Genomic DNA, 18,623 nt, shown 5'->3' on the forward strand with positions numbered 1-18,623 from the left:
TTCATATGGACATGATTGCTAGTTTTACCTCATATAGGCATACTTGATGGAAAGGCTGTCCACACTGGGGATTATCACATACTTGATCAGGAATGGCACCATTAAGGTGACGGGCATAACAGATTCCACAGTCCATGCTAAAGTCCTTTAAAAGAGAAGTTTTTGTTAGCATGTCTGTTTAATGTGCATATGGTAAGATTAGGAAGAACAAATATGACTACTTAACATTTGTTTTTATATCTGCTTTATAAAGTATGTGGAACATAAAAGCAGGTTATAACACCTATTTGTTTGCATAGTGTTCCCTTTTGCACTCAAATACATACAGATTTCATTTTTGGCTGGCAAAATTTTTGCATTTTAGCAGTTTCCCCATATACATACTCATGTCTGTGTATACACAAAGACAGATCTGACATCAGCTAGTGAACACCAAATCGCACAATTCTACAGCAAGAGAAAAAAAGTCACCATCGTTTAATGTTAACAGCCATGGCTCAGTCCAAAGTCAACCCTGCCTTTATTGTCTTTACAGTACTGTAGTTAGAGTTTTCCTGCCTGGCCCACAGTCAGGACAAATCTCTCTTACCCGCCAGTCCCACAGTCATTCAGACCCAACCAAGAAAGCACACAGAAACTTACATTGTTTATAAACTGTATGGCCGTGGCAGGCTGCTTGTTATCTACCTTTTCTATCTTAAATTAACCCATTTCTGTTAATCTATACTTTGCCACATGGCGTGTGGCTTACCAGTGTCTTTACATGTTGCTTCTCATGGCGGCGGCTGGCGGTGTCTCTCCCCAGCCTTCTACATCCCAGAATTCTCTTCTCTCTTGTCTTGCCTATACTTCCTGCCTGACCACTGGCCAATCAGAACTTTATTTACACAGAGCGATATCCGCAGCACAGTACCAATGATGCTGTTCACTGTTGAAAAACTACTGCTGTCCTTCACAAACTTACAGTAAGTTAATTAAAACTTTTTTGTAAGTTTTAAAAAAAAAGTTAGGTAAAAAAGTCCTAACATCTCATTAATGTCTCCTCTTTTCTTTCAATTTCATAAGTGTAGCTGTCATTAACCACTTGCTGTTGATCATGAACAAAGCACATGTAACTCACCTAGCAGAGGTTAACAAGTTCATTGATGAAAATGTTACCACCTATTAGAGGTTAACAAGTTCACTGATGCCAATGTTACCACCTAGCAGAGGTTAACAAGTTCACTGATGCCAATGTTACCACCTAGCAGAGGTTAACAAGTTCACTGATGCCAATGTTACCACCTAGCAGAGGTTAACAAGTTCACTGATGCCAATGTTACAACCTAGCAAAGGTTAACAAGTTCATTGATGCCAATGTTACCACTTAGAAGAGGTTAACAAGTTCATTGATGCCAATGTTACAACCTAGCAGAGTTTAACAAGTTCATTGATGAAAATGTTACCACTAGCAGAGGTAGCAAGTTCATTGATAAAAATGTTACTTGTAACTGAGGTCTGGGTTACAACATTTCTCCAAATTTTTTTTCACCCTTGTTTTTCTAAGAGAAGCATTTAAATTTTATTATTCACAAAATATAGACTATTAAAGCAACAATTAAACTTACAGATTCTTCCAAGACAGTACGAGCTGGAAAATCGATTTCTAAAACATCTTTCAAATTTTGTAACAGACTATTTTCTGGATCCCTGAAAACAAAGGGGAAAAAAAAATCCCTATAAAGTTTGTTAGCCCACAGTACGATACCAATTACATTGCCAAGGTACCTACCATAAATGTATGTTCCCACTCAGCTTGATTCCCAGGGGTTTTATCACTTTAAATAGTAAAAAGAGGGAAAAAGTTTTAATAATTTAGGCTTGGTTTCACTCATTTAGAAAAGACTACAGCTTCAATATTTGTTTACCTATCTGGCTTAAAAATCTAAATTATGTTTTTAATTTAAAAAGTACATGGTTCAGAATGAGAACAGTATTTAAAACAATTGTAATATTAATATTTTGGAATATTTAACAATATTAGACAGGATTTTATAAATCTGTTCCAGATCCTTAACTTTAAGATCTCATACCATGGTCAGCTCCAAGAAAGCAAAATTCGGGAAGCATGGTAGGGTGCCTGGGGTCTACCTCTATGTTGATGGAAACATTATTCCCTGAAATGAAACAAAAAGGCTTTTAAATGTGGGCAGCTCATCAAGCAAGCCAATATAAACTCAGAGCAGGTGGACCTGGCCACCTATTTCATTCTTAGGAAAAACTAGCCAAGTGGTTTTTGATTTTGATTTTTATTATTTAGTGTTGTGTATATATCCTTTTTAACACAAAAGGTTTTTTTTTGAAATCACAACTATCATTAAAGATTCAGGGACTTCAAGTTTCAAAAGACAAGACCAAAATTTATATGATTAACTTAAATTGGTATTCTGGTAATTATGTTCCAGTAAAGTTTAATAAAAAATTTCAGTGGAATTATAAAGGCCTTTAATATATAAAAAAATCATACACTTAAGTAATGAGCTAAGTTGCTTTTCATAACTTTCTTTACAAACTTAGTGTTTCATGTCATTATGGTCCAAACTAAGAAAGAGTAGTGTTACACCTGGTAAAAACTGACACGTCTAAGAAAACTTAAATAAAAACTTGGTGAATATTTATGCTTTACGAAAAGCTGAGACTTTTCCTTGTAAGTTAACAAATGTTTCAATGACGTTAAACAGATGTTTTTCTTAATACCTCAAAGAAGCTATTTTTGAAGCTTAAAAAAAATGACTTCACTTAGCACTAGATTCATTTAACTGTACTAAATATGTACAAATTCCACAAAGCTACCTACTAGTTGGTGAAGGTAGAGTTAGGATTAATTTGGACTCATTTTTATAACAAAAGTCACATGATAAATTCTATAAGCTTTTTGCGAAAGTTGGAAATAATTAAATACGCAAATCTGGCAAAAATGCTCAAAGTGAAAATTTAATATATGGTATAGCCATTCAATGAGAAAAATTAAAACTGCCCACTTCATTTGTTAGTACAGAATACAGCTTTCATTAGCCTTGAGCAATGCTGTCTATTGCAGGCAGAAAGAGCTGTCTTTTAGGCAATGGTTGTAGGAACGCATCTTTCAACTCAAGGGTTGGCCCAAAGACAGTAAATCATTGCCTGAAGCACGAAGAAGAACTAAAAGTAAATACAGAGCATGACTACAACTTGGCTGTTCGAGATGAACTACAAGAAATCCAATAGAAACCATGGTTCAAGGATAATTTAATGGAGCCATGATGATAATAAATCGTGACATTTCTCTAAGGAAATGTTTTCAGTATTACTATCTACTTGTTGACAAATATAATTGGTTGATTACCCCAAATTAAATACTATTAGACTTTCAAACTAGAAAGTAACAATATTGCCAGTAAAGTGCTGCAGCTACCATCCTCTGTACCGCTGCCCTCCTATGATGCTATAGATAAAGTATAGAAGCTGCTCACTGACTTCAGTCAGATTCACACAACTATTTCAAAATGTCTATTGGAATATATCCTTTACAGTAGCACTTAACAAGACTTAAAGAAAATATTAAATGGGCAGACTGTAAGCAGACATTACCATAATGTGGTGAGAAATAGAGTTAAAGATTTAAATCTTTACAGAGGTTGCACTCTACAACAGGCTTTGTTTTGTTTGCTCATGAAGAAAAAGCCATCTGACAGGGCTGCAGACCATGGAACTGCACACATGCTCCTTCCTGTTGATGGCAGAGGAGGGCTCTCTTGCTGCCTTAGTCTACTCTCGGTAGCGTGACCCAACTCAGTGCCCTTCCCTACTTTTTGTCAGGAAGTACTGCCAGATCTTAGCTTCCACAGGAGATGAAGACATCATTCTTTCTAACACAGTTCTACAGAGCATCATTTTCAATTACCTGCCCCACAATTCTTGTGCTAATTAACGTTAATTAAAACACTATCTGAATGTGGCTTCTACTGGACCATCACCTTTTGGAACACCTTAGCACTTCGCACCTAAAACATTTATATTTAACTATGTAGTAATAAAAATCAGGTTTTATTTCCAACAGTTTCAATAGCTGACTCCATATAAAGAAGTTTCTTCTAAGATTTTCTTCTAATATTTTAACTGCCATTTTCAAATTCATTTTTTGCAAATAATATAAAATAAAATTAGACACCTGAAAACGCACCCTCCTTCCCTACCTAGTGCAACCCTGCGTGCTGTTGCACTCCGGGGAGGGTTTTCTGGCTCTAGCACCCAGGCCTTCTCATCGATTTCGTCCATAACATCCCAGAATGCCTTCAGTGCCTCCACTGCTGCCAAGAACTGACCGTGGACATTGACCAAGGAGCTCTGTGAAGAGACAGAAGCTGTGAAGTGAATGTGCTCTACAAACAGCAGAGCAGTTTCCGCTCCAAACACTCCACCCGGGCCTTTGGAGCCGTCTCACTTCAGCCAGAATGTAGACTGACAGACACAGTGCTCCCTACTGCACACAGTTCACCCCAATCAGCCTTAGCATGCTCTCCGTCACTAGTCTACACATTATCAAGGACAGCCTCTGTATAACCACATGACACGTCAGACATGAATGGAAATCACAGAAGTGCTATATTTATATGAATAAACTTGTTGATGTTTATCATATATAATGTATTGAGCATTATGATTTTACCAAAAATTATTCTTTTTGCTACAAAATGAAATCAAACACAGTGGTATTTATAATTGGACTAGGTTACCTTTAAACATTAGCAAATTAGCAAGCTTTGCAGACTTAATAAGTACAAAATTATGAAAATGCTTTTGTGTTGTTGTTTTACTGTGCTGGGTATTAAACCAAAGATACAGTACATGCTAGGCAAGGGCTTTGTCACTGAACTTTATCTCCAACCAACCTTTGCATTACTTTACATGTCAATAAATAAGCCATGATTGATTTTAAAATATAATTTCTATTTTTTTTTTTAGAAAAGGAAAGCATTTCTCATAAAAACTGTGATATATTTAAAAGATACAACTATTTGCTAACAGTTTTTAAACAGTAGTTTAAAAAGAATTAGGGTTTTACTGTTTCAAAAAACCAGGACATATAGCAAGTCTGAAAATAGTATAGATGTATTCATCCAAAGAAAGTGACAATGGAAGTGATGTGTCCCTAAAACGCTGTAGAGAGTAGTACTTCCATACACTCTCTACCCGTCAATGCAGTAAATCTGTAGCCATGTGCCTAAAATGCTGTGGAGAGTGGCCTTCCTCACACTCACAACCCATCGCTGCAGTAGTCTGTAGAGTCCAATGAATTGTTGGCTCCTTTTGCCGAAATGGTTTCACATTTTCTAAACTACTGAGCTTCAAGGATGGGATTGCAATAAAAGAATGGAAACTAGACCTGTATGTCTAAAAATAACCTTTAGAGTATGAAGGCAGAATGTCTTTTATGGTATGTCACACTAAGGTACAAATGTAAGTAACAGGATTAAAAAAAAAAAAAAAAACAACTTGGTTAACTAAAATACACAGCTAGTTGTAAAATCAGTATACATGGGCCCCCTTGTTCCATCTATATCTGCACCAGTGTATTTAAAATCTATGACTTATTTTACTGTTTACCTCATGTTTAACCCTATTCAAAAGAAATAAAAAGGCATTCATTATTGAAAGTATTTATAAACACATTGGCCACTTCTCCTATGTATAAAAATCCTAACTGCATTTTGAACAATAAATACTCTTAAAAATTAGAAAACAGCAGTTTAAGAATAAATGAAAAAAAAAAAAAACACAAACCCACAAGTACCCTTCAGACCAGATAGAGATGGTAGAAAAAGTGAATCTTAAGCCCTGAAAAGCACTATGAGACCTTACCAGAAAGACTTTCAGAATTCATGCTTCAACGGTAGTTACACACTCACTCCAGGAAAGAATAACATTTCTGTTAGCAACCTCAGGGACACAGGAGATTGGAGTAAAAGGATCCCACCAAAGCCACAAAACAGATTCCCAGTTGTTCAAATCACACACAGACACTTAGCATTAAATTACCCAATTAAAATACTAAGTTATTCCAATATGCTAGCAATAATATTTATACAAATGTGCCAAAAATATTGTGGCCAAAGTTAAAGTCAAAACTCAGTAAGTATTACAAGGGAATAAGGTATCTTTTTTTTTTTTTTTTTTACATTAAAAAAAGCCAACCCTTCATTTTGTAATGTGAACAAATTTAGATGTCACCAAAACCATTGCTATAGTTGATATATTGAAATTTTGATATTTTGATAGAGTCTTGCTATCCACTTGAAATATGCGATATAAAATGAAAACACAAGTGAAAACAGGTGAGAGCATGCTAGTAAAAGCTACACCAAGATGAAACAAACCCAAACCCACTGCTAAGGACATACATCAACCCGAACTTGTGGGCTGAGGGCATGTGCATCAAAGTCACACCCCTTTGAAAAGATCATATATTTACAAACTAAAGACATCCCTAGCTTATGATCTAGCAATTCCACTACAAGAGAAAAACCAAGTACACAATCGCACGGCTACGAGAATGCCTAGTGCAGCCATGTTTACAAAAGCCCCAAACTGTAGAAGTCCAGATGCCCTGCCAAAGCAGGAGAGAAAACTAACAGGAACAAACTCTAATCTTCACCATCACATGCATGAATTTCAAAACTACCCCGGGGAACAAAGCCTATGCAAAAGAGCAGGTACTGCATTTCTTTAAATAACGTTTAAGAAGGTTCAATGAAGTTAAAGCCTATCACGAGGACAAACTGGTACCTGCCAGGACTCTGTTACTACAGGAAGCTTTTTTCAAATTGTACTGTACTTAAACATGCATAAAATAAACTGCCCAGTGTCAGACTCTACAAGTTTGAACCAATCATGTTTCCTGGTGTAATACAATCCCTTATGTAGGAGGAGACATAATTACGTCAAAATTCTTCTCAAAGCACATGACATTTCTTCCACAATTTAAGACAGGTTATCTTGAGGGCTTAGGGAGGATCTGGCGTGGTCTCAGTAATAGAGAGAGCACAAAGGTCATCTAGCCTTCTCCAGTCCTGTTTGTGGGAGCCTGGGGGAGCCCTGTTTGCAGAGACCCATACATACTTCCTCTGCCCTCATGCTGTATATAAGGACTGTCCAGGATGGTTTGGTGCCTCTCCATCAGAGTTTACGACCCACCCAATCCCATGTCACCCCAGTTATGTCAACCTGTTAAAAAGGACAGTCCATAGAAAGACCCTTCTTTAAGTTGCTTTTAGTCACAGTGTTTTATCACAGTATCAGAAAAAGTAACTAATATGGAAATTGGTCCCAGAATCAGGGAGTTGCTGTGATGGACTGACCATGTTGCTGTGGGCGAGACTATGGGAGGGTTTAGAACTTCAAGAACTACAAGCCCCTGAGTACAGAGCTGTAGATGGAACTGCCTTGTTAAATAAGAAACACAGAGCCAATTGCAGAGTCAAAAGCCAAGAGGTCAGAGCAATAGTTAAGAGCTGAAAACCTTACCCCTCACTGCTCTTTAATCCCAGGGAGTGAAGGTAGAAAGCAGAAAGGTATATAAGGTGTGAGGGCCAGAAACTAGAAGCATTTGGCTGGTTAAGCTGTTAGGCTTTTGAGCAGCACAGTTCAGCTGAGACCCATTCTGGATGACGACTCAGAGGCTTCCAGCCTGAGAAAACATGATCAGCTGAGGAACTGGCGAGGTGAGGAAGCTGTGGCTTGTTCTGTTTCTCTGATCTTCTAGCATTCACCCCAACAACTGGCCTCAGGTTTGATTTTATTAACAAGACTCTTTAAGATTCCTGCTACATCAGAGCTTAAAGGGCTGTGTTGTGGGATCCTGGAAGATCATCATGTTGGGAGAAATGCAGATAATGGAGGCCTGACTTGTGAAATTTCAGAGGAAAGGTAAGATTCTTGTTCTAAGAATCTGTGGTTGCTGGTCAACTGAAGCTGAAAAACTAATCTTTCATAATAGGAACTGAACTGAACCACTGAACTGAAACCTGTGCTTTATTAGGACAAAGGTGCTAGTCAGCTGGGGCTAAAAATTCAGCTTTTGATGAATGAGAGATCAGTATCATTGATGTGAAATATCTGGGAAACATCTTGTCAGGGTCAGGAACAGAAGCTGTGGTCCTGGAGACCGGTGCAAGGCTGCATCTCAAGTTGTTAATGTATAAGTCATAAACCTGAGACTGGTGTTGGAGGATGAAGTTGATGGGGTTATGGAGAGTGGCTGAGGGCTGGCACTATGTGGCAGGGTCAGTGTCCCTGAAGAGACTAATGGAGAAGCCAGGATACTGGAGATGCCAGGCCCACAGGGTGTCCAACAGAGACAGTGGCAGGTATGAAATGGAGCTGTCCTGAGCCTATAAGACAAGCTGTGTGTGCTTTGGATGGCAGTTCTGGAGAGACAGGCCACTCAAAACCTTTGGAGCCTAGAATATCATGAGTCTCAAGACACTGAGCTACAGCATTTGGATTTACATTGCTGGAGTTTGGTTTTTGCTTTGGTCTGATTCTTTCCTATGTTCTGGTACTTACCGTTTCGTATGAGCAAGTGTGTAACTTGTTTTCAACTTGATAGAAGCCCACAATTGAAAGACTATTTACTTATAATGAGACAACAAACTTTTAAAGCAATGAGATTTTTTTAAATGGTGGGACTTCTAAAGCGGTATTATATTCTATATTGCTTTATTAACACGATATCTTGAGGACACAAAAGATAGGTTAGGGTTTAACGATGATGAGTTTGTCAACTTAACAAGAGATAAACTGTCCTGGTTGGCTTTTATTTTCAACTTGACACAACCCAAGTCACCCAGGATGAGGGAATCTCAACTGAAGAACTACTTCTATTAGCCTGAGCTGTGAGCATGCATGTGGGACAATGTCTTATTTGCTAATTGATGTAGGAGGCCCAGCCTACTGTGGGTGGGGACATCCCTAGGCAAGTGGGTCTGAACTATGTAAGATGGCATGGAACATGAGCCAAAGAGCAAGTAAGCAGCCTTCCTTCATGGTTCTCACCACTGCTCCTGTTTTAAGTCCCTGCTCTGACTACTGTCAATAATATATGACTTGGAAGTGCAGGCTCGAATAAGCCTTTTCTTCTCCAATAATTTACCACAAGCAACAGAAGGCAAACCAAGATACCTACACTTATAACTACTTACATATAAATATGTATACATTATGGGCTAGGATCATCTAGATGTCCTCACTTAATGTTAGATGATCTAAGACCATCCACTTTCCTGTAAATTTCATGTTTTCACTTCTCTTTACAGCTGAATAACATTCCATCTTCTCTGTAAACTTTCACATTTTCATTATCTATTGATCTGGAAGTAGACATCTAGGTTGGTTTCATTTTATTGCTACTGCAAGTAGAGCAGCAATAAACATAGATGTGTAAATATTTCTGCAGTAGACTATGGACTTCTCTGGGTAAATTCCTCGAAATGGAATATTATGTCATAAGGTATTTTATTTTTAGTTTTTTGTAGGACCTCCAAATTGATTTCCATTGTAGCTGTACTAATTTGCACTCTCACCAGCAGTGAAAACAGGCTCTCTTTCCCACATCCTCCTACCATCTTTTGTCAGACTGCTTGATAGCAGTCATTCTTACCAAAGTAGTTTTAATATGTATATCTTTGATCTTTAAAAAGTGACCATTGAACTGTAGTGGATAGCCATCCCAGGATTGGCCTGGAAGTTCCAACCCCCACTGAGGCTTCGGTAATGGTCACGCCCACAAGGCGGGGCAGAGGAGGAAGCGGAAGACCCAAGGGAGAGAGGAGGGGCACACGCTCTCTTGGTTCAGGGACGCTGGACACAGGAGGTAGAATGAGCAGAGTTCTCCAGAGAACACTGCCAGACTGCGCCATACCTTTGCTAGACCCTATAACCTCTCTCTTCATTTGTTAAGTTACCCCACAAAATAAACCTCCCTTTTAACTACAAGGAGTGGCCTTAATAATTTCACCAATATCTGGCGCTCACGTGGGGCAAATTCCAAAGGCCTGGGTGGCTCCCTCCCTCAGCCTACTCCCAGGCTGGTGGCTGGCGGGTACCTAAACCTGCCTGCAAAGTTCCATTTATCTAAAGAACGCCTACACGGGAAAAAAAAAAGAGGGCAGCTAGTCTGGTCTCAGTTCCCTAGCTTATCCCCCAGACCAGCGAAAACCGCTGTGAGTGAGGCATTCCCACTCCTCCCTGAGTGCCGGCTCCCCGCCATCTTGGCTCCTGCCTTCAGCTGCCTCCAGCCAAGGTCACCAGCAGGCCCTGCTTTGGAGCTATACCAACGCCTCCTGCTGGCTGAAAAGTGCTACTGCACCCCCCAAACAACAGAAAGGTAAGCTTATTTCAAGTAAAAGTACTTGATAATTTTACACCTTAAAACTGACTAACAAATTTTGAGTAATTCTTGTAATATGGCTGACATTACCTCACAAGAATTTAAAAACCTTTTTGCCTGTATGATGAATGACATTTTCCTGGAAATAAATGACCTCCCTAAGACATATCTGGCCTGTACAATTTTGACATTCATTGTAATAATTCACCCAGTGTTCAAACACTGGTTTAATAATAAGAACAAGGATGAGTCATTATTGGGACTGATACAGGCTTTAAAAGATAGCAATGAAGGCTTACAGAAAAAGATTCTCTCTCTGGAATCTGCTAACCAGGATTTACAAAACAAGCTAGTACCCAAAATTGCTTTTATTGATAATAAATATGAGTATTTAATGGATAGAACACTAACTCTCCAGAGTGAAGTTGTAGCTACTCAGACACTATATAAGGAAGAAAAATTATCATTACTTGATAAGATAAGGTCCATGGAATCATGTGTTTCAGAACATAAAAACTTCCATGATTCCATGAAAAATCTCGAATCCCTTATAAGAGAGGAGGTTTACTCCCTGGAACAGACCCTAGGTGCTCCTTTACAAGCCCTGGAGGAAACTCTCAATAATCATGACAAGGGACCTAATAAGCAGAAGGGCAAGACCATACAGGTTGTAACATCTCCAAATGGCTCTCATACAATGGCTTATCCTGTTATCATCCATGAGAAGCCAGCAGATGACACATACCCCGAGCCATATACAACATATACATTACAACCAATTTCAACAAAGGACTTTAAAAATATAAAGGAAGCAGTAGTTACATATGGGATACACTCCACATACGTAAAACAGATGTTAAATTCATGGTCTACCTCACAAAGAATCATTCCAGATGACTGGCATCAGTTAATTTCAGCTGTTCTAGAATATAGCCAGCAGTTACAGTGGAAAAGCTGGTTGAGGGAAGAGGCAAGAAATTTAGAACAACAAGGTAAACTCAGAGGTTTTGAGATCTCCCAAGATCAAATACTTGGTGAGGGATGTTTCGCTGACAGGAATGTACAAGCCATTTATGATGAGCATACAATATCCCTATGCCATACAGCAGCTCTAAATGCTTGGGAAAAAAATTCCAGAACCTGGAAAAGCAACTGAGGTATACACAAAGATATTTCAGGGACCGCACGAACCCTTCACTGATTTTTTACAAAGGCTGAACACAGTTATAACAAAAGCTGTATCAGATAAAGAATTAAAAAAAGTATTAACTGAGTCCTTGGCATTTGACAATGCTAATGCAGAATGCAAAAGAATACTTACACCATTAAAGATCAGATCAGCTCCTTTGGAAAAATGGATTCAGTATACTAATGGTGTTGAATCTCTTAACTATAGTAATGAGGCTTGGATAGGAGAGACAAATCCCAGAGGTGAAAGAAGGCCCCGTGGTACCAAATGTTTTAAATGTGGTATACCAGGTCATATAAGTAAAAACTGTACATGGGGTAATCCTAGAAGTAATACTCCTTCTAGGAATAGCCTAAACAGGAGACCCCAACCACCTCCTGGATTATGTAGAAGATGTGGCAAAGGCCGACTTTGGACCAGTGATTGTAGATCAAAAATAGATATATGAGGCAACTCTTTACTGGCAGGAAACGCCTCAGGGGGCCTCTTGCAGGCCCCCAAATCAAATGTGGTAAGAACATTCCCAGCCACTGTGGAAGACATTCCTCTCCAGGACAACTGAATAAACCAATGCCTAATGTAAAAACCAATACTGCAATGGATGATAAAACAGCTCTGATAGATAAATCACAGTTTACAAAAAAAACACAATAAAACCAATATTTTGGCAGACTTCCATAAATGAACAAAGACCAAAGCTTAGAATTCGAATTAATGGCTTGGTTCTGGAGAGCCTGGTAGACACAGGTGCGGATGTGACTATAATTACACCAAAATCATGGCATCCAAATTGGCCTCTTCAAGAGGTAGATGTCCAACTTTTAGGAATTGGCACCCTATCTCAGATAAAACAGAGTTCGAGATGGGTTGAATGCACAGGGCCAGAAGGACAGAGAGGAAGGCTGAAGCCATATGTAGCAAATGTAGCAGTAAATCTATGGAGCCGAGATCTGTTACAACAGTGGAATACCCAGATTAAAATTCCTACACTCTCAGACAAGAAATACAGGCCAATGCATGTTTCTAGGAATAATATCATAACAGGCTATGAAACCAGTCACCAACCATTCAGGCTGTACACAAACAGAGCACAACTGCTGTTGAACTCTCAGAAGTACCAACTGCCTTACCTTTAAAATGGCTAACTAATAAACCTGTCTGGGTTAGACAGTGGCCAAAGAATGGCTTATAATAGTTATTGACTTAAAAGACTGTTTCTTTACCATACCATTACAAGAAAATGATAGAGAAAAATTTGCCTTCACAGTTCCTAATTATAACAATTCTCAGCCAGTCAAGAGATATCAATGGAAGGTTCTTCCACAGGGAATGTTAAACAGCCCTACCTTATGCCAATACTTTGTGCAAAATCCATTGGAGATAATTCGTGCAAAGTTTCCACAATCCATAATTTATCACTATATGGATGATATCCTATTAGCTGATCCAAAGTTAGACACATTAGAACGCATGTTTGAAGAAGTAAAAAAAGTTTTCCCCACTGGGGACTGCAAATTGCTCCTGAAAAAATACAAAGAGGAGATTCTATTAATTACTTAGGATATAAGATAGAGTTACAAAAAAATTAGACCCCAAAAGGTACAACTGAGGAGAGATCTATTAAAGACTCTTAATGATTTTCAAAAGTTGTTAGGAAGCATTTCCAACTTATTGGGTATCATGGGAATACCCAAATATGGACTACAAAATTTGGCTAATACTCTAGAAGGGGACAAAGAATTAAATAGTCCAAGAGAATTATCAGCCAAAGCTGAGAAGGAATTGTAGAAAAGACAATTCGAGAAGCACATGTGGATCGTGTGGATCCAGAACTTAAATGCATTCTTGTCATATTCCCCTCCAGACATTCCCCCACAGGTATTTTGATGCAGAGGGAAGATATTATATTGGAATGGATATTACTACCACGTAAACCAAATAAAAAATTAAAGACTTATATAGAAAAGATCTCTGATTTGATTCAAAAAGGTAAATTAAGACTTCGTCAGTTGACAGGAATGGACCCAGCAGAAATTGTAGTACCTTTAACTAATGAGGAAATTTCATCACTATGGAAAGATAATGAATACTGGCAGAGAGCCTGCAGTAACTTTTTGGGAGAGATTAACAACCATTATCCCAAAAGCAAGAGGATAGAATTCATAAAGAAGACTGAATGGGTCCTTCCTCATATTGTACGACACAAGCCAATTTCTGGAGTCCTCACATTCTATACTGATGCAAATAAATCAGGGAAAACAGGATACAAATCAGGAGACTGAAGTAAAGTGATACAAAGTCCATACAGCTCTGTAGAAAAGGCAGAACTGTATGCCGTTCTTATGGTACTGATGGACTTCACAGAATCCCTCAATATAGTCACTGACTCTCAATATGCAGAGAGAGTTGTTTTACACATTGAAACTGCTGAATTTATTCCTGATAATACAGAATTAACTTCATTATTCATACAATTGCAGGAAATCATCAGAAAAAGGGAACATCCTGTATATATAACACATATCAGATCCCATACAGGTCTGCCAGGACCTCTAGCACGAGGTAATGATGAGATTGATCAGTTACTAATAGGTAATGTGCTAGAAGCCTCAGAATTTCATAAGAAACACCATGTAAATAGCAAAGGTTTGAAGAAGGATTTCTCCATTACTTGGCAACAAGCTAAGGATATTGTGAAAAAATGTCCTACTTGTTCCTTCTATAACCAAACTCCATTGCCTGCAGGGAGCAATCCAAAAGGTATACAAAGAAATGAAATTTGGCAGATGGATGTGTTTCATTTTGCAGAATTTGGCTAAGATTAAAGTATGTACACCATACCATTGACACCTCTTCAGGATTTCAGTGGGCAACTCCTATGACTTCTGAAAAGGCTGATTCTGTGATTACACACCTATTAGAAGTTATGGCCATCATGGGAATACCTGTACAAATCAAGACAGATAATGCCCCAGCATATGTCTCCAATAAAATGAGACAGTTCTTTGCTTATTACAATATAAAGCATGTTTCAGGTATTCCACACAATCCCACAGGCCAAGAAGTCATAGAAAGATCCAATCGAACTTTAAAGGATATGCTAATTAAACAGCAACAGGTAACAATGACTCCTAGAAATAGATTGCATAGTGCTTTATTAACCTTGAATTTTCTCAATGCTGATGAGAAAGGAACAACAGCTGCGGAGAGACATTGGACAACAGACAAAACTCCTGAGCTAAACCAACCAGTTTATTTCAAAGATGTGTTGAATGGAAATCTGGATATGTCCTACATTGGGGAAGGGGTTTTGCTTTTGTTTCCACAGGAGAAGAAAAGCTATGGATACCAATAAAATTAATAAAAGTTCGATTCGAATAGGAGAAACCCCTTGATGAGGAGAAGTAAAAGATCATCCACCAATGTGACATCTCTTCAGGTTGTAAGAAAAATTTAACAATCAAAGGTTGGGGTAGGGTGCTGTTTTTGTCTTTCCAGGATAATGGAAATACCCATCTTCCAGAAATCATAAGGCCTTGGATATCCGGATGTTTACAACAGAAAGAAACAATCTATTGGTACCAATCTACACAGGGTAAGATATCACTCTCTAACATCTATATCTCTATCAATCTACAATAGTTGTGGTTCCAATTTAATTATAAACCAAGCTGGCTTTGGAAATGGAATTGGCTCACTCCTTCTCTAAACCCAAGCATATTGATAAAAGAAAAGATTGAGAGATTCTTCAGTCCCATATCAGAAGAGCCCTCTGGTGTGAGACAGAAGGAAGCCAATTATAAGGGACCATTATCTTCAAGATTCTAATTCTCTCCATTCTTACTCTTGATTTCTTGGAATCCTTTCTTACATGCCATGACTTCTTTAAATCCAAACCTTCCATTCTGATAAAAAATAAGTTTTTTCCAATAGCAATCTCTGAAGTCTCTAGAAGGAAGATGGGGCCCCAACAACAACTCTACCCGATCCAGAATGATGCCATGGTAACCATCATCATACTACACTTCTTGCCAGAATTTCAGTCAATCTTACCCATTACTCTGAGAGTTGCTGCAGAATCTACAGTTAGTCTAACTGAGATTTAACTATCTGAGCTTTCTCACAATACCCAACAGAGATACCATTGCCCCCTAAACAGCAGGAAGCAATTCTAAGAAAACGACACCCCTTATCCCTAAGGTTTCATATTTCTCAGGGTTATGGATAATGGTTCTAGGGTGGGGGTGGAAGAAACTGTTAAACTCACTACTCTCCTTAAGGAAAGAAAATATGTCTCAAAAAAAAGGAAAAAGAAGAAATGGAATGGATAGGTATAAGATATTATGGTAGACTATCATATACATTAGTAAACAAATTTAATAAAATAGCAGCCTTAGATAATTTGCACTGTTATGAATTCTTATATGTTGATACAAATATAAACTTTTTATATTCCTAAGATAATTTGTATATTGATACAAATACAGAACTGTTTGTTATAATGTACACATATTTTTACTCTTATTTGAAATATTTGTATATTGATACAAATGTAAATTTATATCTGTCATACTGTATGTATGTTCTACTTCTGTTTAAGATATTCTGTATACTGATATATATTTAGGATTATTATCATATTGCATATTGCACTATACTTTCCTACCTCTGTTAAAGATATTTTGTGTATTGTCACAATTTAAAGTCATTGTCTTTTTACTGTACATTTGCTTACAGACTGTATGCCTTATTTATAGGAAGCCTTAGTCCTTAGGTTGTTTAGGTAGATAAGACTTATAGAGTTATTGTCACCTATGCTTGTCATCTCTATAATTATGTTAGTTAGGTTATCCAGATTTATAAATACATAGGTCAGATGGACAGGTATTCTTCAGACACTTCATGGACCTAGAGATTATGGCATTTAAATAACTTAGAATTCTGTTGATGTGAGACACAATTGCTCCTGGCAGCACCAATTTGATCCCGAGAGAATGTTGGGCTTCTAAGACATTTCCATTTGGAAGTTTGTCTTCTTGGCACAAAATGGCCTACTGGGCAAAGAACTGCCCTTGCCTCAACTACTGACAGTACAAATGCTGTCCTTTCTGGACAAGTGGGACACAAGGAAAGCGACCACTATACTTTGCCAAGACAGGGTAAGATGGTCTTTCAGAATTCCTGCTTCTGAAAATGGTCTGTCAGATACTCTAGGCCTGTAGCCAATTTGAAAGCACCAACGATGCTGAGAAACATTAGGTGACAGTCCAGGCTGCCAGCTGTCTCTGTCTATTCTTGCAAGACTCCCGAAAGTTGCTTGCGTCCTTCTCCCATTTCTCAGGTATTATTATATTCCTTCTCAGGTCTTTGATGAGGTGGAAGATTAGCAGTTACAGTTACAACTTAGTATATATACATATATAATATCTTAGATAGAATATATTAAGTATTAGACTTAGGTTCTTTAGGATAGGACACCTTTTGGAATGATCCTTGTAACATGCCACCTACCCATGCCCTAGACTTCCCTGGATTTTACTATGTGTTTTTTGCTTGATATTGTTTGCACTTATTGTAATTCCAACTTATCTAGGTCATTATCCCTCATTACTCCTGGATAATATTTGATAACCATCTCTTTGTATATAGTCTTGTATTAGGTTAGAACCTTCTTATTTAGACAAAAGGGGGAGATGTAGTGGATAGCCATCCCAGCATTGGCCTGGAAGTTACAACCCCCACTGAGGCTTCGGTAATGGTCACGCCCACAAGGCGGGGTGGAGGAGGAAGCTGAAGACCCAAGGGAGAGAGGAGCGGCATGCGCTCTCTTGGTTCGGGGACGCTGGACACAGGAGGTAGACTGAGCAGAGTTCTCCAGAGAACACTGCCAGACTGCGCCATACCTTGGCTAGACCCAACCTATCCCTTCATTTGTAAGTTACCCCACAAAATAAACCTCCCTTTTAACTACAATAATAATTTCACCAATATTGAACACTTTTTAAAAGTTAATGGTCATTTGTGTTTTTTCTTTTGAAAACTGTCTGTCTTTTCATTAGTCCATTTGTGACCTGCGTGTTTTATTTTCTTGGTGTTTAATTTATGCTATTTGAAAATTCTAAATATTAGCCTGTTTGTCTGGAGTATAGCTGATAATTTTTTTCTCTCATTTTTTGGACACTTTCTTCTGTTGATGTTTGGTTTTTGTTTTTCTGTGCAAAAACTTTACTTTCATGTGGTCACATCTGTTGATACTGGGTCTAGTTCCTACACTATTGAATTTCTGTCTTGAAAATGCTTGCCTACCCCAATGTCTTGAAAAATACACCCTATGTTTTTCTCTATCAGTCAGTTCTAGCATTTCAGGTTTAAATTTAAGGCATGCGATCCATTTCAGACTGATTTTTGATATGTATCTAATTTCATTCTTCTATAACTGGAAATCTTCTTTCTTACACTCTACTCTCTTTTATTGAATACAGTATTCAAAATGTTATCTATAGTAATTGGAAAGAGAAAGACATAAAAATGGATAAAAGTAAGAAGTCAAACTGTGCCTGTTTGCAGATGATATGATTCTGTAGTTAAAAGACCTTACAGAATCTACTAACAAAATCTTAGATTTAATAAAACTGTACAATAAAGTTACATAATACAAAATCATTATTAAAAGTAGTCATCATATATACCAGCAATGTACTCTCAGAGAGATAAATTAGGAAAAATATTCCATTCAAAATAACTTAAAAGAAAAGAAAAAAAATTAAGTACTAAGGAACACACACATAACCAAATGAAAGTCCTCTCCAATTAAACCACCAAGACATTAAAAATGAAAGTCAACCATTGCCAGCAGTCTACAGAGGATGTATCATTGTGGATTTCTAGGGACCTCTCCAGCTCTCTGCCTATTCCTGTTCTCATGTGGTCTTCATTTATCATGATCTGTTATTCCTTGTTCTCCCTTTCTGTTCTTGATCCAGATGGGATCTCCTGCTCCCCTAAGCTTTCTTTCCCTCAAACCTCCCC

General features: G+C 37.9%; 1 protein-coding gene across 1 annotated transcript in view; it reads right to left on the reverse strand.

Annotated features, from left to right (window-relative positions):
- Fancl (FA complementation group L) overlaps window positions 1-18,623 on the reverse strand; it is an 88,811-nt gene that overhangs the window by 1,726 nt on the left and 68,462 nt on the right. The window contains exons 8-12 of the mRNA XM_036201493.1: window positions 4,215-4,365; window positions 2,073-2,156; window positions 1,772-1,817; window positions 1,608-1,689; window positions 29-145 (exon numbers count right to left, since the gene is read on the reverse strand). Of these exons, the coding sequence (XP_036057386.1) occupies window positions 29-145; window positions 1,608-1,689; window positions 1,772-1,817; window positions 2,073-2,156; window positions 4,215-4,365 (480 nt within the window). The remainder of the gene's footprint in view (window positions 1-28; window positions 146-1,607; window positions 1,690-1,771; window positions 1,818-2,072; window positions 2,157-4,214; window positions 4,366-18,623) is intronic.

Source organism: Onychomys torridus, chromosome 10, assembly GCF_903995425.1.
Source record: "Onychomys torridus chromosome 10, mOncTor1.1, whole genome shotgun sequence".
NCBI lineage: Eukaryota > Metazoa > Chordata > Mammalia > Rodentia > Cricetidae > Onychomys > Onychomys torridus.